General features: G+C 44.5%; 1 protein-coding gene across 1 annotated transcript in view; it reads right to left on the bottom strand.

The window, feature by feature from the left end:
• Window positions 1–231: 231 nt before the first annotated feature.
• LOC115326821 overlaps window positions 232–23,928 on the bottom strand; it is a 34,227-nt gene continuing 10,530 nt past the window's right edge. Inside the window, exons 2-5 of the mRNA XM_042289613.1 lie at window positions 19,438–19,453; window positions 8,166–8,301; window positions 1,963–2,350; window positions 232–501 (exon numbers count right to left, since the gene is read on the bottom strand). Coding sequence (XP_042145547.1) covers window positions 232–501; window positions 1,963–2,350; window positions 8,166–8,301; window positions 19,438–19,453 — 810 coding nt within the window. The remainder of the gene's footprint in view (window positions 502–1,962; window positions 2,351–8,165; window positions 8,302–19,437; window positions 19,454–23,928) is intronic.

Below are 23,928 nucleotides of genomic sequence, written 5' to 3' on the forward strand. Positions count from 1 at the left end.
ATTCCGTTTCGTAGATTGTCAGTGGGTAAAGTGGGAAATCCTTGTCATCACTATTTTAGTGTAAGATGTAACGGTTTGAACATTTCAATTCGCCTCAAGAAACAAAAGGCCCTTTACAACGGGTCAACGAAATGTTCTTGGATTTTTTAACGTTTACTGCAAAAAAAGTAAAAATTAAAACCGCTCTCGTTAGCACTTTTATTATTATTTTAAAAACTTGTTTTCATCCACTCATGACGTTTCTTGCTCAAAAGTATATCTGGCCAGGCTCGCGGTCCTCTGCGCTAATTTTTTCTGTGTGGTGGAAAGGTGGTAGCTCTGAGCTACGTTTGCTTCGAACAGCCCCAACGCCTGATAAATGACGCCTCTGTCGTGCTTTGTTAGATGTTCGTGTGTCATATCTTGCACGTTTAGGTACTTCCATGTTAGATTCTTATCGGGCGTTTCAAACAATCCTGCAACGTATCCCTCCAACAAGATGTCCGCTACCCACGGCACCACCTGTAAAGATACAGCATAATGAAAACATAAATGTATAGTGTGACCAAGGTTTCGATTAAATTGTCAGTTAAGTTTGGCGAAATATTCGTTGTCGCTGATTTGCCTCAAAATTGATTCAACATATGAATATGTACATATAAACTAGTAATACAAATTACGAGTCGCAATGATGTTTTTTGGGCAGTCCTTAAATTTGTATGTTTGTTCCTAGAGGCTAAAGTACGGGTCACACTGCTTATACATCATACAAAAGACGTTATGCAAGCGCGAGGCATCGCAATAACAGTGGATGAAATGCCGTGTTCCCAAGTTTCTCCTTGAACCTATTGCCATACGGCATTCGACGCACGGATCTCGCGGTCACTGGCGTTCAACTCTGTATGCAGACTGTTTTTTGTAACATCATAGTTACGAGCCTCCAGATCATCATGGTTACGAGCACTCTTACTGCGCGTGCGCATTCAGCCCACTAGTTTGTATGAAGCTGGTTTTAAACTTGCTCTGTTTTGTTTTACATTGAGAGCTACGCAATGCTTGATTTTAGATAACCAGAAAGATTCAACTGTCTCCATAAAAATGTACTTAAAGAGATTGTCCGGTAAGCTTTTGTCTTTCAGAAACAATTAAATTATATTGTAATTGCTTTTAGATATATCATGGTCACAGTCGAGTTTTTTATATTCCGCCCCACAAGTACCTCAATTTGAAACAGTGCCCAACTGATCAGATTGAACCCGCAAATCACACAGCGTTTTTTGTTGGCCACAGCGCAAGCTCTGACGTAACATCATACAAAGTAACCCACGACAGCTGTAGACTGCGGTCTCGGTAAAATAACTTCGTACTGAAAAAGACAAGATTTACGGTATTGAGGGAAGCTCAGCTCTCTGACGATGATATTTGTACGCGCCATCAACCATATTGATCTAAAACCAAAAGTAAGTCAACGTCCGTGACTCTGACTTATCCATGCCTGATGTGAAGTCACGACACGACGACAATAAGCCATGCATACTTGCGAAATTTGGCTTGAAATTTCGTATCGATGTTCATAATTGATTTCATAACTGAACTGCTTGGGGTCTTTTAATAAAGTAAATATAACATCTGACTATACTTAGGCCCTCTCTACGCGACCAGCAGAAAAACTTCGTAACTTCCAGATGCAGACTAAACATTGCGGCTCTTATTGCCGGTGTTTTTTATAATAGTGCTTGATAGGGGAAAAAGGTTTTGCCGGTCATTTACCATAAAATGCGAGAATATTTGCTGAAGGTGGCTTCAGTGTGGGGTCTCGATGTGCAAGTAATTATAATAATATTTTTATGTGATCTTATATACCTTTGGGCTGACTTTATCACCGTCATTCCGCAGGAAAGTGGCTCAGAAAAACGGTGTGAGATCTTTGAGTAACTTTCAACCTAAACATTGATACAAGAAAAAATGCCGACTCGTACGCACCACCTGTGCTTCGTTGACGTACCACTTTGCTTCGAGAGTGGCTAGAGGGGGTATTTTTATATCTTGTTTAATCAGTTGTCGCGTGGTGCGTGTTTCGACCTTGGTGGATCCAGAGCTTGTCTTCACTGCTGTCGAAAATTCAGTAGAGAACTGATAAATTAGTGGCACGTTTATACTGAACTTGGCTTTAGCGGTTAAATCTGCTCCCCTGGTGACGGACCACGAGTACTCGTCTTCGTGGTCTATCTGCTCCGATATGTACGCCTTACCCTCTTCGTCAGACTGGTTGTTGTGAAATATCTGTACGTATACAGCAGACAGCTTTAGAGACTTTACTTTGGCCGCGTGGTAGACCACCGGGCCGACTTCGAACTTGACTGGTGGGTACCTGCATCGAAAAACTGTAACGTTATGCTGCGCTCACTCCGCGTACAAAAGACCGTCGGCCGGCATTATCTAAGGCCTCTTTTTTTGTAAGGCGGTACTGTGACACGGGCCCTAAACAAACTGTTGGCAGACATGTTCACATATGTACGAAACAGACATTCTTCGAGCATTCTTGAGGCGAGCCCACAGATAATTCTGTGGGCACGCCTGACGACCACATGGGGAGCTTGGCGTTACTTCCCCACGATCCAGTTACTTTAGGAGTTTCTACTCTGGTGCTCGAAGCTGGTGCATTCATAATTTGAGAGTATGATTACATGAAAACTCCATAGTCAAAAGAAAAAAATGAAAACTTGTTTTGTTGGTGGAAATATTATCGCTAACCCCTTGTATCTCACAATCATCGGAAAAAACGTTGTGGGCTATTCTGGCGTTTACTAGGATTGAAAACAAATTGTGAATAGGAAAGGAAATATAATTGGCTTACCTATTCTTCACTTCATGTGGCCCAAATAAGCGCCACAGTAACACTTAACATTTTGTAGTGTACATGCTAACTATAAGGAAACACACAGTTTGTGATTTTTCTTGCTTTACTCAGGTAAGCCAATTTGACTATAATTTTAGCGAAAGCCTCCACCAACTACAGACACCTCTGTAGTAGATCTCGACGCGATAATTTAAGAAACCGAATTATGCTGTCAGTTTAAATACGTTCAATTCATTTCGCCAACGCTGTATATCTATCAATACGTTTTTTTATAGCGTTCCAGAAATACTTTGCATTTTTTGTGCACGCTAACTATAAAAAAAATGAAAAACACCAAATATTGAAGGCAAACAGAGTCCAGGAATTCGACGAACCTCTACAACACACAGAAGAAAGAGCAGCAGCAAACAAAGACGACACGAAAGGTGGAAAAGTTAATAATACCAAGTTAAGCAAGCAAAAACTATGAGGTTTGTGGAAACTCTTTTCTCAGCACTTCGCACGGAACACAGACCGCTGTTCGGGCATGTACAGGTTAGTGAGATCAAGGAACTAAATACCATTACCCGTTATTTACTAAAATAGTAACCAAGTACGTTACCCGATTCAGTGATTCAAAAGGAACGCGTGTCCCCTGACTTGAAAGTAACGAATCATTTTCTCGTTACTCTTAATGTGTCCTTTTTATGAGGCTGCAGCCGCTTCCAATACTTGTCGCCGTTGATAAATGCTCACCTTATAACGCGTTCGTGCAGGAATCACTTTGGCTATGGAGACATGCCTTGTGCAGATCTCTTTCAAAGTCTAGCGTTTCCTGGTTGCACTAATCACAGGTGCGGGCTGGGGCTAGAACTGCCTAGAGTACTCTTGTTGTGCGCGCTCCCTTTCAGAAGCAACCTTTTACGAGTTACTCCACCGCAAAATAACAGAAACACGTTGTATGTTTCTTTTTTTTAGACTACTTCGTTACTTCGTTACCGAAAAAAACATGTATCTAGATACTTTTTTTCTAAGGTAATTTGGGGCGGGGTGCGTTATCGTCTACCCGAAAAGGAGGAGAAAGGAGTGCCTAGAGGGGCTTTTCTCGTGGCCGAGCTCGGGGGAAATCGCCGGCGTGCACGTTTCACGGGTCCACGTGTCCTTTTTCTGCCTGCACTCGGGATGCGTGCGAAGAGCCTAATGAAAATAATTTTCTGTTCCAATATGGCGAAATCCTGGCTTTGAATGGTGGATTAAGCGAGCTTTTAAATTGTTGACAAAAGTCAACAAACTCAAGTCGCGAAAGCTTCACGCGTGATCGCCGAGAAACCGCCAACCCTCGCTTCTGGGTGCGCCTGAACGGGAGTTCGCTGGCCGACCACATCCGCAAACCCACAAAAGACGCCGAGCACCGTGATGATGCACTTTTTGCCGATCCTTAATTGGCCCCTTCGGATCGTTGGCGTTGGCTGCAGTCGCGTCATCGTGCATCTTGAATTGACTAAAAAAAAGATTTCCTCTTCAAGGTAAATCATTGACCTCTGCAAAAGTCGCCTCCTAAGCGCTGCCATCCTTGTCTGCTCTGCTGTGGAACGCCTTCTAAGCATGCGCTGTTTCTCTGCTGCGCGGTCTACCAGACGCTACGTCATGCCTGCAGAGCTCAGTGACTTCGCCTTTTTCGCACGTGTGATGAGCGATGCAAGGGTCCATACACGGATAAAAACAGGGGAAAAATAGGAGACGAAAGCGCGATAGGGGGGAAGAGGGGACAAAAGGGCGCGGGGACATCAGAACGGCGAAAGCTCTGATTGGAAAGACTAGTGGGTAGGCGCGAAGCTAGCCGCCTTTGTCTCCACTGCGCTCGTAGAACGCGTTAGAAAGCGGAAAGTCAGCGTCCGGCGTTCCCTTTTGAACGCGTCCGACGATTACGGTGGAGACAGAAGCATCTGGCCTAGCGTCCACTTTAAGAGAAATCTGGCCGTAAAAATATAGCGGTGGCTTCGCTCGGCTACACCAGCATATGCGTAGCGTGAGCTTATGCACACAAAATGAGAGGCCCGCTATGGTGCAGTGTCAGACTTGACTACTGCGCAACGGAGGCGGACAGCTGGGCACGCGGCGGCGCCTGTGCGTGTGCCGCGGCTATGACGTCACTCCTCTGAAATGTGCAGACCGGCGAGGCGCGCGCGGTGGCGGCAGAGCGCGCGGCGGCGGCGGCGGTGGCGGCGACGTCTTTTGCGCCCCAGCTGTGCGCCATGTGACGTCACTGCTCCTCGCGCTTGCGCAGCACGAGGCACAGCTCATTAGGCGAGCCACGCGAAACTGCTCAACCTCGGCCAGTCTAGCTCACCCAAAACAAAAAATCCTTTAGGGTTCCTTCGGCTTGCCCATATTTTGCACCATAAAAATTTAATTTAGGCACCTCCTTAAGGGGTTTTCTTTCAAAACCTATGTGTTTTCCTAAGCTCCTTTTCTGATGCGAAAGAGCCCTTCATCCCCAAGTTGCATTTCTAGTGTTCCAGAGGCGATAGTGCTTGACCCCAAACTGGTGTTTACGAACTAACAGAGTTCTTGGAGTGTCCAAAACCCTTTTTTTAAGAACGTAATATTTTTTTAGTGTGTACTTACAAATAGTTTTAGCTCGGTGTTCTGACGTGCTCGCGTGCTCTGGTCTTTTCCTCTCCCTCGGTTTCGGCCCACATGGTCGCTGACAGCTTAAAGCCTGACTTCTGAAGTTCTGATTGGTCCTTCGGCATTCTCTTTGGTGCGATGTCGCGATCTTATTGGCTGACGCGGGATAATGAGATCTGCGGGATTCGCAATGCTTTGCGTGCATTAAAGGGTGACTGGGCGACTCAGGTCAGTATTTTTGAATGTGGGATTGCGACAGTTTTCAGCTAAAGCAATGTCCCTCAAATATAAGCTTAATTTTTTTTTGTCGATAATATGTGTAGTTTTATAAGTATCACGGCTCAAAGTTTCTTTTCGGGCGTCTACGGTACAATCAAAACTATCTGCTAGAGGGATGGCAACACTGATAATCAGCCGTACGGTTGGTGATCAGTTTTGCCGTACCCGAAATCCGAGCCCGAAAGCTTTCATTTAGATATCTACAGACTGGTGAGCAGACTTCTTCAGTAGAAAAAAGAGGAAAAAAGACAGAAAGAGAAATGTGAGACGTATAAGAATGCACAAAAAATCAGCTCTAACATTATAGAGGACACAAAAACAGGAGATAAGGAAGTAAAATGTGTTTGACAATTGACAGGGAAATTATTTAATGTTTCAGGCGAGAACCAGAGTTTCAAAGACAATAACGTATAGGGCTGAATTTCAGGAGACAGACACATTATATGATGCCTGCCATAATGAGAGTGAGACACTAGAGCGCTTGGTTTTGAAGTGCACGGGGCTAGGCCCTGCCCTCCTTCAAGGCGTAACGGATTTGGACGGGGCCCTGGGGTTTGCTGGTGACGATGGAAGGACGGAAGAGAAAATAATTACAGTCACAAAGAGGCGATTAGAATAATGGTAGAAATTATCTAGGGAAAACTGAATGATGCAGATCTAACTACCACTGCTGGGGACAGGCGAGACAGGAAAATTCGAACTCCGCCCCGTGTGGCTCCGGCCCAAAGTCTCAACCTTGTCCTCCAGTGCGTTCGGTGCTGGGGTAATGCCAACAAGGTATGATCAGAGAAAAAGTGGCAACTCCTTCACCAAGGAAAGGAGGCGGGTGTGATGTTTTTAGTTTTTCGCCCTATTCCCCGAAGGTAATCCTGGTGATATCCCACACTGCCTGGTGGTAGTTACGAGGAAAAGATTGGCTTAGAAGGGCTGGAGGAATCATATCGTTGTCTATTTATACTCAGACTAGGTGGCGCAAGCTACCGCCCGTTACAAAAGGTATACCCATTAACGTCTATCCATCCATCCGGCCGCGACGTGACGTCAAAAGAAAACTGCGGTGCGCGGTACAACGGGCACAACCAAGCGACCGCATCTCTACTGCGACATGACGTCACAAAGGTGCTGCGCCAGTGTTCCTTGAATTAAAGCTAACGCGCTTGATGCCCGTTAAAGACTAGCTGGTCGCGTCTCTAAAATAGGGTTTCGTAGGGTGCGTGGCTTCACTTTAAGGTAATATTTCGGCTGTAATCATATTCCTTGCTACTCAAGCGATACCAGTCAGTTATTTTGCTTTCGTTTTCGACCAGAGTTATCCTTTGAGCCGTCGACACACTGCTTATACTTCACACAAAAGGCAGTCTGCATACTGATTCAAACGCGAGTCATCGCAAGATCCGTGAGTCGAACGCCGCATGGCAATGAGTTCGAGGATAAAACTTGGTACGCGGCATTCGAACTACGGTTATTGCTATGACTCGGGTTTTGCAGACTGTCTCTTGTATAACCTGTGACCTCGGTTTTAGTCTGTAAATTACCGTAATAATTTCTAGGATATCTTTTGGATTCACATATTGCAAGGACCGTCGAAATGAGCCGAGAGCGTCCTTAGGTAACCCACGCAATACATTCTAAAAAAAAAACTTCCATTCTAGAAAGGTCCTTCAACGCCCCAAGAACTCTTTCAGCTCGTGGTGAAAGTTTCGCCTCAATCACTATCGTGTCCTGGGGCGCCGGAGAGGCAACTGAGCGACGAAAAACTCTTTTGTATCAAAAAAGGAGCTTAAGAACCCGTTATAGGTTTCTCAGAAATAAGTCTTTTAGGGGGTTCTTAAGATACCGTTTAGGGTGCCAAATATAGACCAGCCAAAAAATGCCTAAGAGTTATTTTATGACTAGATTTTTGTAGAGTGTAGAGCCACATTTTAAATTTAGGGTTTGGTCTCCTGTTTTGTAATACTGAATTGTTATAAATGTAGAATTTTGCACAAAAACAACAACAAAAAATTACCGGTTTATTAAAAAAATGGCGAGCAAACGACGCAAATCTTAAGAATTCGAGCAGTTGTGCTTTCTCTCGGGGTATCCAAGCCTTGTCTCTTGCGTAGATTTTCTAACATCAACGATGTCGCCAGCGGTGAGCGTTTTCACTGTAATGCACCTTAATAAAGTGACAACATGTCTACTGACAAATGTAAAGAATTAATGACTTCTTTTTTGCCTAATTCGCTTATTGCTTTTTGGCAGTACGTGCACGGATAAGCAGATGACACGGTACGAACAAATACGCGTACCAGAATATTCGAAACACATTTTTAGTACTCATAGATACCGATCGGTGCTTTGGCATTGAAACTTGTTACACCAGTACTTTCAATTTATAACGGCCTTAGTTTTCTTTTTTATTTATATTTTCGGGACAAAGAGTAGCATAACATACTTTTCGAGGTTTTCATGGGGACCTCGGGTTTTGTTATCTCCAGTGACGTCAAAAGTTACCAGCCTTTCGTCGTAAGAGCAATTTCGCAAGAGGATTTCGTACATAACATCATCGAGGTCAAGTAGGTTGCCGCTGCCTAGAAGAAAGTGTGTATAGATATATATATATATATATTAAACAATTAGATATACCGCCCAAAGATTGTAAAAATGGTAAATACACGGAAAGTACTATATTCGAGAAAAAAAATGGTATGATAGGTAGATTAGGGTTTGAAGTTGATAGGAGGCGCCATTACTCCTAAAGCCACGGTCGCACTGTTTAAACATGAAAACAGTGTGCGGACACTCTTGGAGGTGTGTTTGTTCCTGACACGATGGTGCTCTCACATTGATAATATAAAAACACTGTCTGCAGACATCTTCAAAATACACATACGTGTGATGAAAACATGCATCCAGCCTGCTTTAGGTGTGTTCGCAAATAATTCGGTCAACATGTCCGCAGAAAGCATCGTGTCTTTTGTTTTAACGCAATCGCTTGTAGGAGCTTGTATCGCAGAAAAACGGGCGTCGGCGTTGGTGGGACGGGAAAAAACCTGACTGGTCATTAAATAATCTATTTGCCTTAAAGAAAAAATAATTCAGTCGTTCAGGCGGATTGGGATTAAACCCATGACCCTTTCGATGCGAGCCAGACTCGCTACCCACTAGGCCACGTAGACACTTTTTTTTTTTCCTTTATTTAAAAAACGTTTTTATTTACAGAGTTAAAAGCTGGCCTTCTTGGCCATTGCCGAAGCCACACATCTATAGAAACCCACCCAATCAAATTTTCATAGGATCAGTTGAGCATTATACAATTTCTATTTATGAACTTGTCTCTTTTCACCATGTAGTTTTTTAAATGTGCTTGCATAACGGACCACTGCTCGAAGCCGGGCATGCACGTTTGCTCTAACAGGTTACTAGTGTAGGAAAAGCCTTCGACAAAATGGCTCCAAGCAGGCTTGCCTTTTTCTTCAACGAGCGTGTGATCCGTACGGGATCTCCAAATCGCATGCATCCCGAGCAGAAATAACACTTCTACGCACTTTTGGTTTACACCAGCTGCAACACGGAGAAATTTTAGTGTGCCCCAATCCGGCTGGGCCTCATCAAGGTTAAGTGCATGACTGAGTTCCGACCAGAATATTTCAGCATTTGTGCAGTACAGGAATACATGGTGCAAAGTCTCCTTGAAAGGACATAAAGCACAATTGACAGACCCCGCCAAAAGAAACCCTTTGTTCTCGAGCCACGTCTTAACAGGCAACACTTCTGTATGAAATTTTACGAAGAAGTCTTTTATGCATGTTTTTACCGGGTATTTACGCAGTTTTTTAAACACTGTAGACCCTTCTACGCTTTCCGGCGGAGAGCGATACATTGGTGGCGGTATTACCAGGTCGATAGTGTCCCAATACAGCTTTTTCCTATTCGCCTGGATTAAGTAGTCCCAAAAAAAAACGTGATTGAAAAAAAGAAATGGCGTCTTCAATCTCTTTGTAAAACCTAAGTACGGGAGCCCTTCTGGAGGCTTCTTCCGTACTAACTTGCCAGGCCGACAGGTATCGTCCCCCTAGGCACTTTAAGGATCTCGCACTAGGCCACGTAGACACTTTTCTTTCGTCGTTGTTACATGCAAAGTTAGGTAAAAAATTCAGGTTACAAGATTAAAAAGATGAAAAGATGATTATGTACAGAGTGATGGATCTGAGGTGAAAAGTTGAGAAGAATGTCTGCCTAAACCGCAGTCCCATAGCAGTCTTTCACTCCCGGCACGTCTCAGACATAAACAAATGCAACGTTTCTAAGCAGGCTGTTACCTGAAAAGTCAACAAATCTTAAACACGTACTAAATAGAGGAAACCACTCAGGTTTTGGTGGGTGAGCTGCGTAAACACTTCTTAATTTCAAAATTCCTTCTAGAAAAATTGATATGGTGGTACATGGTGTGTCGGCGTTCCTGTAAATTATCCAGCATCTCCAGATGCCCTAGAGACCTACCAGCATAAATGTATCATAGGGAATGTTTGTCTCACTAGGTACGTATAAAAAACGAATACTACGGTTGGTAAAGTATTTTTTTAGAGCTCGTTAAAAGACACGCCAAAAAAAACATGATCTGCAGATTAGATTTTTTTATTTATTTATTTATACTACCGGCCGCCGTGGGGAGGCCAAGGTAGGAGCGATACATGGATCAAGTTTTACGAAAAAAGCAAAAAAACAATGAAGCAGAGTTCATTGTTTTTTTTTTCGCTGAAGCTTTTATCACACAGAAGAACGATCCTTGACTTGGTATTCCTGCATAAGATCATTAATGGTGCCATTGATTCTTCATGGCTTATTAGTAAAATCCATTTCCATGTTCCTTTCCGTGCGACGAGACAGCTCACCTGTTTTGATATTTGCTCACCATGCCGTGTGTCACCTCTTTCTCGTTTACAGACATTGTATAACAGCATTGTGCCACCTCAAGTTGACATCACCACACCCCTGCCTACATTTCGCTGTCAGTTGGACGAACTTTTCGTCACTTCATAGCGCGTCAGTGTATATGCATATCTATTTCTTTTTAATGAGTAGGATTTTTGTTTAAGAGTTTTTATTGTACGAGTTGGTGTACCTAAGAGAAGGCCGCTCGGCCGTTTTAGGGCACCCGAAAAATAAAGATTATTATTATTATTATTGTTTCCGATTGGTGCCATAATGGACAGTCAATTGACCACGGTACAAAAGACCCAAGTTCTTGGAGCCACGATTTTACTGGAAGCGTTGATGTCTGTAACTTAAAGAAAAATCTTTTAGCACTTGGAGATATGCACATTCTCTTTACTCGTTTTTAGGTATTGTCCTTTATAGTCGCTCAACCGTGTCCTGCGATAGCAGACTAGGAAAGCGACTTTCTATCAAGAGTCGTGATAGCCGTTTTCTTGGCACTTCAAATAGGTATTCTAATAAGAGGCGGACTTTTATAAACATAAAGGTATCGACTACCTCTTTCCAAAAGCCTCAGAGTTTTTTTCGGGTAGAATTTCTTGTCCAAATGCCCAAGAAGGGCATGTGATGTGACAGTCTTTTGAAAGCAGATAAGAATGGGATAAATTCCTAAAATATAGTCTCGAAATGAGTTGGCGGACTATTAAATGAGCCAGACCTAAGCCACCAGCTTCCAATGGAATGAATAAGTTATCGCGTTTCATCCGTTTCCTAGAAAGGCTTAAGGTACTGGTCGCAAATGTTCTGTGGAAGGCTTGTACCTTTGGACAGTCAAAATGTCATTACCTTTAAGGCATACATTATCTTAGATATTAAAAAAAAGAAGAAGAAATGTTGTAAACTGCTGCATTTGCGAAGATTGAAAGCTCTAGTGCCCTTCATGCAAATCATTTCTGCCTAATCTCAGTTACAACGGAATTCAAATATAGATTTTTGGATCCTTTCTGATGTAGAGGAGGGGTCTCCAAACGTTTTGGCTAAGGGGCCGGATTGGGGTGTTGGTCGCAGTTTCGAGGGACGGAATAGAAGTATGAAAATTTAAAATATAAAAAAAAACTATTTGTTCTCGTCTTTTCTGCTATCTTCATGTGTGCGTTTGGTGCGCGTCGCGGTGCGATTTGTTAACTCGAGCTTATTTTTGCGTCGGTAGCAGCAGGCTGTCTGGTAGCGGGCTGCGGGAAGGGCGTCACTGGAAAGACCGCGGCAAGCCGCGGGCAGGTCGACAGATGCTTGATCTAAAGGAACGCCTATATATTTGAAAGGAAAGCAATTCCATGATAACTCAGCAAAATAAGCACCCATCCAGAAGCCGTGAGATTTTCCTGTGTTCATCCTTGCTCCAGTTAGGTTGCAATACTCCTGTTATTTGAAAGCCTTTTTCCACACTTTTCATATTCGAACAGAACAGCGCCACGTCATCAGTACGTACCAGTAACTTTAGCTCTTGGAACCGAAGGGTATAACTTTGGATATTATCAGTGGTAATAACGCGCAGGCAGGGAGGTTCGAGGAAAAAACAAAAAAATAAGTGTTAATATTGGGCATGTTTGCCTTACTGAATATTTGATAAGAACAGATACAGAAAGGAAGTTCTTTAAAATTAGCCTTGTGCTGCTGTTCTTGTAACAAAGCTGGATGCGTTCGAATAGCGTGGTTCATGCGTTTGCATGAAAGAGCATTTTGAGTAAGAAAGAATGAGTTACTCCATCGAACGCTTTGGACACGTCAAGTGAAGCTATTGCCACTTGATCTTGCTCACCGGATACAGTTTATCACAAATCTTGCTACGTGTACGCTCGTTTGAATGTTTCGTTCTTGTGTACCACAAGTATGGTGATCTCCGATTAGATTATAAATTACGAGGTGTAAGCGTTCGTTTTAAAACTTCTGCGTATATAGTTCCCAGTACAAAGAGATATAGGTCGATAAGCTTCAACCTTTATTAAAGCTATTCTGTCTTCTGTTTTAGGAATTAGTACAATGTGACCACAATAAAACGTTAGCTGTAGTGTTTTAAGTTGTAATAGACTCAACATACCAGAAAATAGTTTGTAGAGTTTAGCGCTTAGGCCATTAGGTTCAGCTGTCTTGTTTGAAGGAAGAGCTTTTATGAAATTTTGAATTTCCTGCAATGTTAGAGGGCCCTCGACTATTTCTTTTTCGTCATCTCATAAGAAAGACAAGAGATATACAAGGTGTTTCATATCTGAATTTTTGTTTTTCAATTGGGATGCCTTTTTCTAAATGGTTAGTGTAATAATTCTCAAAGGCTTCTGAAAAAAGTGAAAGCCGTTTACAATTCCCTGTAACGCCGAATTCGAGCGCAGCTCTTGAGAAGGAGGAGGGAAGGGTACTGAGGGGGGGGGGGGGTCGCGTGACCTTGGGGGGTTGTGAGACCTCGGGGACGGGGTCACGTTACCTCAGGGGGGGGGGGGGGGGGGAGGGGGCTCGCGGTTACGCCGACGGCGACAGCGACGCCGACGCCGCTCAAGCCGGAAACGGGCGCCTAAGAGCTGCGCTCTAATATTTGGCGTATCCATTCTGGTACTACCGTAATGTTCAATCTCAACTACTTCTTTTTTGTTACAGCATACCTTCGCTCATCTTTCAAGAATCTCCGCCTGGGTGTCTCTCAAAGTAGAAATGTTCGATAGCGCGATCGGATCACTGCACCTTGATATTTCTCGCATTGTATCGCTGGAGTTGTGTTTTAGCCATGTTTATTTGTTGTGAGTATTCACCGGAATTGTTACTTTCAACTTTCGCAAAGCGTTGATAACGTATTCAAGCGATTCTTCAGTTCTCGCCTTTGTTCGAACGTGATAGAGCGCGCGCTTTCGATTGCCCAATCTTCAACCTCTTTTTGAACATGTCCCACTTCAAAATACGTGTAGAGAGGGTATCTGTTGTACGTGTAAAACAATTTTGGGGATACGATCGGCAAATATTTTGTCAACTAGGTGGGTTATGCTCAGTCTTCATAGGCTCCCTTCAGGACGTAATAAATGCCTTTTCTTTTCACCAGTGGCAACTTACACAAGACAGTGGTCTGAAAAAAAAAAAATGCAGGTTTAAACGTCTAATCTGAAATAACCTTGTAAAGTTTTCCAGAGACGTATATTCGATCCAGTCGTGCGTAAGAATAGCGTTTAAAATGTGTTCAATGTACTCTGCTTCTGTTCTCCAATGTCATCTAAGTTCTTTGCGGTATTCAAGGACTGCAGCGGCTGTAGTAGAGTCAAATCTGATCATGAATTGGGAACGGTCTTTCATATTTAACACACAGTTAAAATCTCCAGCAGAAGTAATTTTCTATCGATTCTAATATATGGTTTTATGAGTAAAAAGTAATTACGTGCATTCACAGCGTATGGACCGCACACACACACATTATGCGCCCTTCGTCGTTGCCATTAGTAAGATTAAATGCAATAAAGCGCCCATCCCGATCTGTGGTGAGAGCATTAGCAGTCAAACGCTTTGTCACGTTCACAAATGTGCACGCCACGTTTACGCGCCAATGTAAAATAGTACACGGAAGAGAAATTGCCTTTGAAGCGCACCGTTTACATTTGTGGAGGCTGCTCTCTCTGGACCTGTGGCGCCATCTCGGGAAATCTCGGCGAAACGTTTTAGAAACCACGTGGAAGGATGGACGCCTTGACGTTCTATGGCGGAGCGAGTAAGTGGCTCTCTTTTCTTGAAGTTTTCATTGATAATGCAGCATGTCTTGCAAAATGAAAAAATAGCTGCATGTACTTAAGGATACACTAGATGCGATATGACGATTGTTGTTATCGCAGTCGAAGTACCAAATACTGAACAGGACTGTTGTAGTTTTGCGTCCCCATTAGTTGACATCGCGCCTGAAGGCAGTCTTTCGCACAAAGGTTCTTTGGGAGTAGGGGATTACTTTCCTAGCGAAACACGTCTAACATAAATTGCCTGTGATTTCCTACAGATATCCAGAATCACGCAGCTGCGAGAAGGAAATTGGATGATGAGACGGCTGAAGAGCTGCTGGAAAAAATTGCAAATGGAGATATTTCGGACGGGGATTTTTCCGATGATGAATCCGCCGAAGCTGACCTGGAAAGCACAGTAAGTGCAAGTTTATTTCTAGCTTTTTTTGTTAAACTAAGTGAAAACGTATTTATTGCAGGACGCTAATGCCGGGAGCAGCGAATTTACGAGCACTTCAGGAACTCCAGGAAGCTCGCAGGCTGTCCATGTGCAGCCGAAAGACAGCATCGCATCAGAGAAGTTTTCTGTGAAATGGGAAGCGAAAGAATTTTCTCCCCCTGACACTGCTTGTTCCTATCGACCGCAAGGAGGCTCAGTGCCGCAGGAGCCACTGGTGTATTTTAGCCGGTATTTTTCACCTCAGATCTTTCGAGATTTTGCTAAATTTACAAACATGTATGCGCTTCAGAGAGATGGCACTGAACTTGGAACCACCGAAGACGAAATCAAGGTTTTCTTTGGAATGCTCATGCTCATGGGGGTTTTGAAATTCCCAAGAGTGCGGATGTACTGGACTACTGCCACAAGAATTCCGGCAATTGCTGAAGCAATGAGTGCAAAAAGGTTCTTCAAGATCAGAGCCGCCTTACACATCTCGGACTCTAATGCTCCGCGAGATCCAAACAGCCAGGACAAGTTTTGGAAGGTTCGTCCCGTCATTGAAGCAGTCAGGCAGCGATGCTTGCTGCTGGAGCCTCTCGAGCATAACAGCGTGGACGAACAGATGATTGCATTTACGGGTCGCGTTGCAGCGAAGCAGTTCGTCAAAGGAAAACCCAACCCAGAAGGAGTCGAGGTGTTTGTCCGCTGCAGTTCCGACGGCCTCGCACATGACTATGAGCTATACCAAGGCAAAGGCACTGGTGTGAGCGCGCAGCATTCCCACCTCGGACTTGGTGGCTCCGTTGTGATGCGACTTGTCCAGACAATGCCGCAAGGACAAAATCTAAAGTGCTTTATGGACAACTACTTCTCATCAGTGAAGCTTTTTCTTGAACTGAAGGAGATAGGTATTTTGGCCAGCGGCACGATTAGGGCAAACCGCTTGCTTGGATGCCAGCTGAAGACCGAGAAACAGATGAAGACAGAAGGCAGGGGATGCACCGATCACAAAGTTTCTAAAAAAGGAGACATCATGCAGGTCCGTTGGCAAGACAATGCCGTGGTCAACATGGCCTCAACCCATGTTGGAACCGGAAACACCGGCAAGGTGAAGAGGTGGAGCGAGTAAAAAAAAACGCACATCGACATAGACTGCCCTGATGTAATTCTTCAGTACAAGTACATGGGAGGAGTCGACAAACTTGACTTCGTGATGTCGTTCTACCCCATGCGGACGAAAACGAAGAAATGGACCGTAAGAGTAATATCTCACTTTGCCTCTTTCTCTTTGGCAAACAGTTGGCTAGAGTATGTAAGAGACGCAGATAAGGAAAAGCTGCTCAAAAAGAACACTATGGACATGCTGGCATTCCAGACAGATGTCGCCCATAGCCTAATAACATGCAACAAGACGGCCCAAAAGAAGCGCGGTCGGCCAAGCAATGAAAGTCCCCAGCCGGTGGCAAAGAAGGCTCACAATGCCGAGCCACTACCCACGAACACAGTTCGGTACGACGGCTGCTATCACTGGCCAGAACATGTCAGCATGCCATTTGCCCAACGGTGCAGACGAGAAGACTGCAGCTCAAAAAGCCGAATTCGCTGCAAGACTCGTGCGGCATTTTCCTTTGTTTGTCGGCACAGAAGAACTGTTTCTTCCTGTTTCATACGAATTAGGCTGGCAGATCTGGGGGTCAAGATTTCTAGATGAAACACTCTTCTCTTTTATTTCTCTTACAAGAATGTGTCAAGAAAATGTGTAGAAAATGTGTAGTAAGCTGTTTGAAATATCTTAAAAAATTTTCCTACTTGGAGCGCAACGTGCACAATTGTGGACGCAATAAAAAACATAAAAAAACGAAAGACAACTTGTTTTGACACTACATTTAGTTTTCATGTATTTTTTTGCTTTTATAAATAAGCTCAAATTATTTTTCCAGTAAAAATTGTTAATTCGCGCCTACATAAAGCTACATAAAGCTGAGGGGCGCCTATATGCGATCGTTTATGGTTGAGCGTTACTCAGTGGCCTGTCTTCGACAAATTTAGTGCCAGAAAATGAGTTCAAATACGGCTTGTGCCGTCTTCCAGCCTGTCTTCTGTCGGACAGTTTTGATCTAGTTATGAGGCCATTGGTCAATATCGCATTTGAAAGTGACTCAGTTGCAAGAATGCCGTCATCTGCATCGTCGATTCCTTGCGTTGGGTTACCTTGCTCCTCAATCTCGATGGTTGCTGTGTTTTTCTGATTTTCTGTAAAAGTACGTCCGTTTTCTGGCGTATGAGAAGTTGTCATCGCTGTTTCTTAGATGGTAGGGGTACTAGCGGGTTGATATGCACTCACATCAAGAGTGGCAGAGGGGGCTCGGTCGGGGGTGACTGAGGCGTTGATCCTGGAGGCTCAGTCATCATGGGGATGTCCCCACTCGATTCAACAACCTCGCTTGCATCCATCAGGTGTTTTGTGGTTGAGTCGTCTGCTGTTCCGATCCTAAGTCTGTCGGCGAAGGTGAGGACGTGGTCAGCAAGTTTGTGATCGTACTTTTGACACTTCGTGCACCTCGGAGTCCTACAGTGGCGGCGGATGTGGCCAACGCAATGGGATCGCAGACACAAAGGAGGTCGGCGATAATCAGTAAGATTTGGCACCCATAAATAGTCAGTAGGCGCGGAATTTCGCCCACGCTTGTGTCGTCTGTCAATGTCAGTTGCACCTTTCTGTTGAAGGTAGTGATGCCTTTCATTCCTTCGTATTTCCACTTCTCTTGTACGATAGAGCTCCCGGTACCGAACGGTTCCAGCGCTTCAACAACTTCCCGGTTTTTCATATGTGGGTTTTTCTTTTCTCTTTTCATGTTGCCACAAAAGTGTGGGTTTCTCCTTTTTTTTAAATCTGGGTTCACGACGACGCATTTACGTCTTTTCACCTTTAGCTCTTCGCAGGCGACGAGCATGCTTTTCGCGAGAGAAGTCGCGCTATACGACCATCTAGACATGCGATATTTGGCATTGTCTTATGGCGATAATGTCCTCTCGGTCCATTATGCCACTGAGGGCGTCTCGGAAGTCCGGGGCTCGGTAGGGTCGCGCAGCGAGATCTCCATGCAGGAATACTGAATTAGGAACGAGGTTACAAGTAGGTGGACGTGGCATCAGCACTCGGTAGTTATCCATTGGGGAAACGGTAGAAGCAGCAGCAGTGTACGTAATACTTAGGCCGGAGGCCGATTTGTTTAAACGGCGTCTTCTCCATTCTCCGGGCCATGCAGAAACGCTTAAACGGCTTGAGAACGAGCGGGGGTTTATATTTAGCCATCGCATTCCACTCTTTAAGGCGAAGCTTAAGAGACCTCTTGTAATTTTTGTATGATGCATGAGCAGTGTAACTGCCGCGCAAAAAAGGAGAAAATTTGAGATTGCCGCGTGCATAAGCACTAACTTCACAGGGATCTAAGACATAGCATTGTCTTTTCTCGCCTCTTGAGCTGGCGCGATTGAGAACCTGTCTCCCACAATTCGTTGAGTCGCCACTAGGTTCCTCACAGTTCCTTTTTGAGTGTCACGCCTAACACCAGACATTTCTCCAGGGCCTGATCAAGAAATATAAAGGCCTGAAAACGATAAACACCTGCTCCGTCCCCGTTATTCTAAAAAAAAATTAGAAAATGGCATCAAAAATTAGTGTACTCCAGCAATATTAATATTGTGACGGAGTATCTGTGTTCGATACTGTTTTTATGTACCTGGACGTTTTCTTTTCCTCTCCTTTAATGAAAAAGGTCGAGCGTGGTGAAGGAAGTCGGGCAGCTCGGCATTAAAAATGGTCTGCCCATCAAACAGCAAACAGAGCCCCGGACTTCGAACAGATGTACAAGTGCAGCTCGAATGCATCCTCATTTACAGCCTTTCGCGCATAAAGCGTTTCTCACTTTCGTAGTTTCTTTCGGAAGCGAAAATGTTTCCGCCCGACTCTGAAAAATGATTGTCCTTTTCACGATATGCACTCGCCCTGAAACCTGTAGCAATAATAACAGCTGCATGCTTGGCGATCCAAGTTTCATTGAGGTTTCATATATTAAGCAGGTTAGAATAAATGGTCCCCGTTCCCTCGCGCTCGGAGATGAGGCCCTGAACTGCAACATCGTTGGCCCTCCATCTCCATTAATACCTAGCGCTGTATTTCTCCCTAGCCCAGCGACACCGTGCTTAGAAACGAAAATTCACCCTCTCAACAGGTAGTTAGTTGAGCCAAGGCCACCTAAAAGAGAAGGCCTGCTCGTGACGTCATCACGAGTGGAACCCCGATTCAGCTCAAGCGGCAAAGACGCTGAAGCTTTACGAGAGTCACAGCAAAGCGGCAGACGCCTCCATCTTGACGTCGCCGCGTTCCAGCGTCGCGCTCGTTGGGAGATGCAGTGAGACGCGCTGACGGTGACGCTGACGCAAGCTAGGCGGAGCTGCGTGAGGCCACTTCTGATGACGTCTGGGGAGAGGGGTCCAGGCCTTGTATTTTAAGTGCTATTGGCTGAGTCAAACAGAAACAAATGACATAACAGTAACAAACGATACAATGTTTGTAAAGGGCCATGAGGGAGCGTACTTACTTTGGTGTACGGAATACTGTAAAGAAGAAAAAAAAAACGCTCAAATTAATATTCGATTACATGACTGGAAGATTGCGTGCATTTCAAGTTTGGCAGAGAACATTGTGTTAACTTATACTTATACAAGCAAGACAGGCGAGTTAAATGACATCGTCACAATCGTGTGGAACACACAGATGTAACAATATTTCTCAATTTACCAAATTTGCAGAAATAAATGTTACTTCTTTCTTCTTTAAATATTCACGCGAACACATAAAGCCATCGCTATAGTATGTTCTCGCGAACGAAAAGGCTTTTCTGAGATTTTGTATAGAGCGACAGTTAAGTGGCAACAAGGATTTAATGCTCAAGATGCCTGAAGTGTGGTTTTGCCAAAGCGAATCTTAACTAGTAATTCTAGTATATCCATAATTATTTGAGCAACTGGCATCTAAATTTCCGCAGTTTTACACTCACCAGGGAAAGTAAAAAGAGGAGCGAAAACTGAAAACTTTGAGCCATAGTATCTGCTTAATGAGCAGAGAAATGAACAGGTGCCCCCTTCCTTCTGCGTAAATGCTCTCCCGTCACTACCTTTTATACAAAAAAAAAAAAAGCTTTAAAGAGAGTGCGAGTGCGCTTATAAAAATAAAGCAAAAACTAGACGTGAAGAAAATTTTATTTTCAGGGGAAGGTTCGAGCTTTTTTTGAAAGGACGAGGTTCAACAGAGGGCATTTACCGGATGCCACGTTTGAGTGCCTATGCACACCTCATACACCAGCTCACGTTTACAAACAAAGCAGAGCGCCCCAAGCGGAGCGGCACTGGCGCCTCGCATGAGGGATGGGGTGTCGGCAAGAAGCGCCCACAACCCGCATCAACAAACCATCAGAATCTGATTTCGTCGACGTCGGTTTGAGTTTTCGTGCTCTCTTTCGCGTTGGAAGTGTTGATTCTACGTCTTCCTGGCAATGTCTTACCACTCTAGTAGCCTCAACGAAATTAACGAGGCTCGTTACATCGCAAAACTTCGTGTAAATAATGTGACGTACGTCGATTCATTCGGGGTGAACGCCGCAGAATGTACCTTAAAGCGTTATTTGCATGATAATATTCTGCTCGCAATTTTCAGTCGCGACGTCAATTGGGTTGCACCAGTGTGTAAAGTAGCTGCGATGCTAGACATCAATGTTGAAAATCGCAAGCAGAATCAGATCATGTGAATCATGCAGTACGAGTGGGTGATTGCCAGTGGTAAAAATGATCAACATTTTTTTTTTGTATCTACTGTTTACACCGAGCCTATTTACACCAAACAACCTTCAAGTTTAAACGTATATTGAGCCATGCACTTCTTATCGCTACATTTGGTCTACTGGCGGCTGTCGTTTGAATGAGCAGACGACAGTTTGAACGAGTTTGAAAGAGATTACGACCGTTTAAACGATACCACGGCCTTTTCACCGTGAAGTCGCACTGAACGGGGTCTGCGAGTGGTCCGGACGATTTGACGTTTTTTCGGGCTTTTTTTGGAACAAAACAAATATGTCTGACAACCAGAAGTGTCCGTGAATTTCACCCTTAAGTGTTTTGCGCGCAAGCAATCGCGTTCCGACGGTGTCTGGATTTCCTTTCACAGCACTTAACCGCAATCTCGGGCGAACCTAGCGCACAGAAAACACGTGGGAAATGATCTTCAAACCTCTCCCGGCTCTTTTAGTACAGGCGCATTCGAGGCGTTTTGACGAGAATGCTGGTTTTAGTATGGTTGCTTCCAAAACACCACAGGAATGCCCGTCCGGCATGGTGATTTCCGCCCACAGCCCCAGACCAAAAGTGCGCCCGACGAGCTACACCGCGGTGTAACTTAGCAGAGTTGAGTTGTTGCATACTAAAGCAAAGCTCACACTTAAAAGCCGACCTACAGTACTGTCTTCTGTAGGGAAGAAAACCGGTTTCCTATTTCCTTTTCTCCATTCCCTCCCCACATGGTAGCGGGCCTACACGTATTAAAATGATTGTGGCCATAGTTGTCTCGATTTTAGAGATGTTGTTGTTGTTGAAAACTTTGTTGAACGATATATCGAATAGAAAAGGGGGGATATGGAAGTAAAGTAGTAGAGAATATAGGTGGGTGCCCTTAGTCCAGGGCTCGAATTGCAGTGGTAACTATGACAGTTCTTCGTACAAGCATGTGTTCTTTGTCGGCGTCCTCGCTTCGCAGTCCTGCATCACACTCCTCCTTTAAAGGTTCTTCAGTTGGTTTAAGGCCTGGTATCTGCTTTCATACCCATACTAGGTGATGCACGTCGGCACATGGTGCGTCGCAGAAGGGACATCTCGGCGTGAGAAAGCGTTCTAGATACCATGTGTGAAGTTTTGCTGATGTGATGATCGCGTCCGTTTGTAATCTTCTCAAGGGGTGGTTCTTCCTCTTTGTTGAAGCTTTTGTGTGGTAGTGGGAACTCCCGCCTCGCTTTAGGTTGAGTCGCTAAGTGCGTTTTATAAGGCATGTCTGGTGATGAACTCTCAGGGCGTGTAGGCGAGTCCCGGTTGAGAACTGCTCGGGTTGCGGCATTTCCGCCACGTTTCCTGTGTGCCCCATGTGTCCCGGGGCCCAAACGACATGTATCTCCATGATTGTTTTTTTTTTTTTAGGATGCGTAACGTCGGCCGTCCAAGGGTACCTCGGGCGTAATTACGTGCAGGCTTTCTGCGAGTCGGTCATCATTGTGGCTCAGGAGTTGCGGTTGACGTCGAGGACAATAATTCTTCCGCTTGCTCCACCGAGTCCACCCGCATCAATGCAATCAAGGGATTCAAAAACGCCACACACGACAATCGTGAAAACCTCGTCGTTCTTTTTCGCTTCTTTGACATTTTTGTTTCTCAGAAACTAAACATGTGAAGACATTAAGATAAAAAAGGATTGTTCTTCTTGGAACATGTACCACGAAATATAAAAATTTGAAGCAAAATAAAAAAAAAATGCGGCTGCCCCTCGTTGCCTGAATCCAAATGAAACCGCTCAGCTATAACTGATAAGTGATTTTCTGAAAATTTCAATGGAAAAACGGAGCCCATTTTTGCCCGTTTTCGGTTTCAGGTGCCATAGAGCCCCGTGTATTCAAAAATTCCGTCGGTCATCAATTTCCCAATGAACTTTTTAGATCACTTATAACATTTGAATAAAATGTCGGTTCGGGCTGAAACTTTGGCATCTGGTTGTGACCTCTAGCGGTACCTTTGGGCGGAGAATCGGCGTTCGGCGATGCCAAGTTTATTTTTGCGTTAAAAAAAAAAGAACAAAACAAAAACAAAAACATGTAAACGTTTTTTTTTTTTGTGACACCTTGTACAATAGGTTTTTTATGCCTAGAGTGACATGCTTGCTTTTCTAGCTTGCAGCGCCAATACAGGCAGCAAGCGAAAATATTAAAGTGTAAATTCAGCCAAATATGCTTTGGCTTAATAAACACTGTGCCGCTTGTGTTAGAAATATTAGTTAAGGTAAAACCCAATTTACGCTTTTTTGTTTTCTTATTTTTACAAATTAATAATTGCATAGATATCTGAAGTCAAGTCGAAATGATTACGATTCAACCACATATATGCCTTTTCGTCGTTTTCCTTCAAGAGGCGGTGTCTTGTCAACCGTTGCCGCCGGCCATTCAGGCTTAAGAACGGCCAAAATCGGAAGACGATCTAGAAAACAGGGCGGGATCATGGCTGAAACTTTCCGATCTAATGGCTCGTTCACACATGCGGATTCGCAGGCAAATCTTTAGCGAAACTGACGCCAGAAGGGGGAATCCCCTCGCCGGCGACGAATAATCGGCCGCAGGAGCAATCGGTTCGCTACCGATATTTCCCGGCTGCGACGGCGTTCACGCCGCCGCAGCCAATTGGAACGCACCGAGGAAATGGAGCTTGCGGGCGTCACATCTTGACCTATATAGAGTCGCCCGAGTTGTTGAGGTTCCCGCCGGAGTTGTCGGAGTTCCAAAGTTGTGCCTGACGCCGCCTCGCTGACGTCATTCTGTCGAAAGATCGAGACGAAATTATTCAACCCCGTTCGACAAGAGGCATCGTAGCAACGAAGACAGCGCCCACAAAGAAGGTCTATATGATAAAATTGGCGTGATGGGTACGTACACACGACGTTTCCGTTTGCTCGTTCTATTAGTACTGCCTTTTTGTATCGCCGAGAGAATGTTGAGCATTTTCTCGACACTGCGTGCTAGCGTTAACTGCCAGACAAAGTCTGCGAGATATCTTTTCGAACACCACTCGAGCCAGGGTAAGTCTGCTCTGATATCCGCCAGAGACCGGAGTCGCGCGAACACAGCGAGCGGCAAGTAATGTGAACGGTGCCTTCTTTTCCCGCCTAGTACATTCGGTAGGCGGCAGGAGAAATTTCCGCAAGTGTGAACGCGGGCTAAATGAGGTAAGGCGAAGCGAAAGCCTGCTGCATCATTTTTTGCCGATGAACGTGCTTAATCTGCAGA

Source organism: Ixodes scapularis, unplaced genomic scaffold (assembly GCF_016920785.2).
Source record: "Ixodes scapularis isolate PalLabHiFi unplaced genomic scaffold, ASM1692078v2 PGA_scaffold13__105_contigs__length_92229423, whole genome shotgun sequence".
NCBI classification, from domain to species: domain Eukaryota; kingdom Metazoa; phylum Arthropoda; class Arachnida; order Ixodida; family Ixodidae; genus Ixodes; species Ixodes scapularis.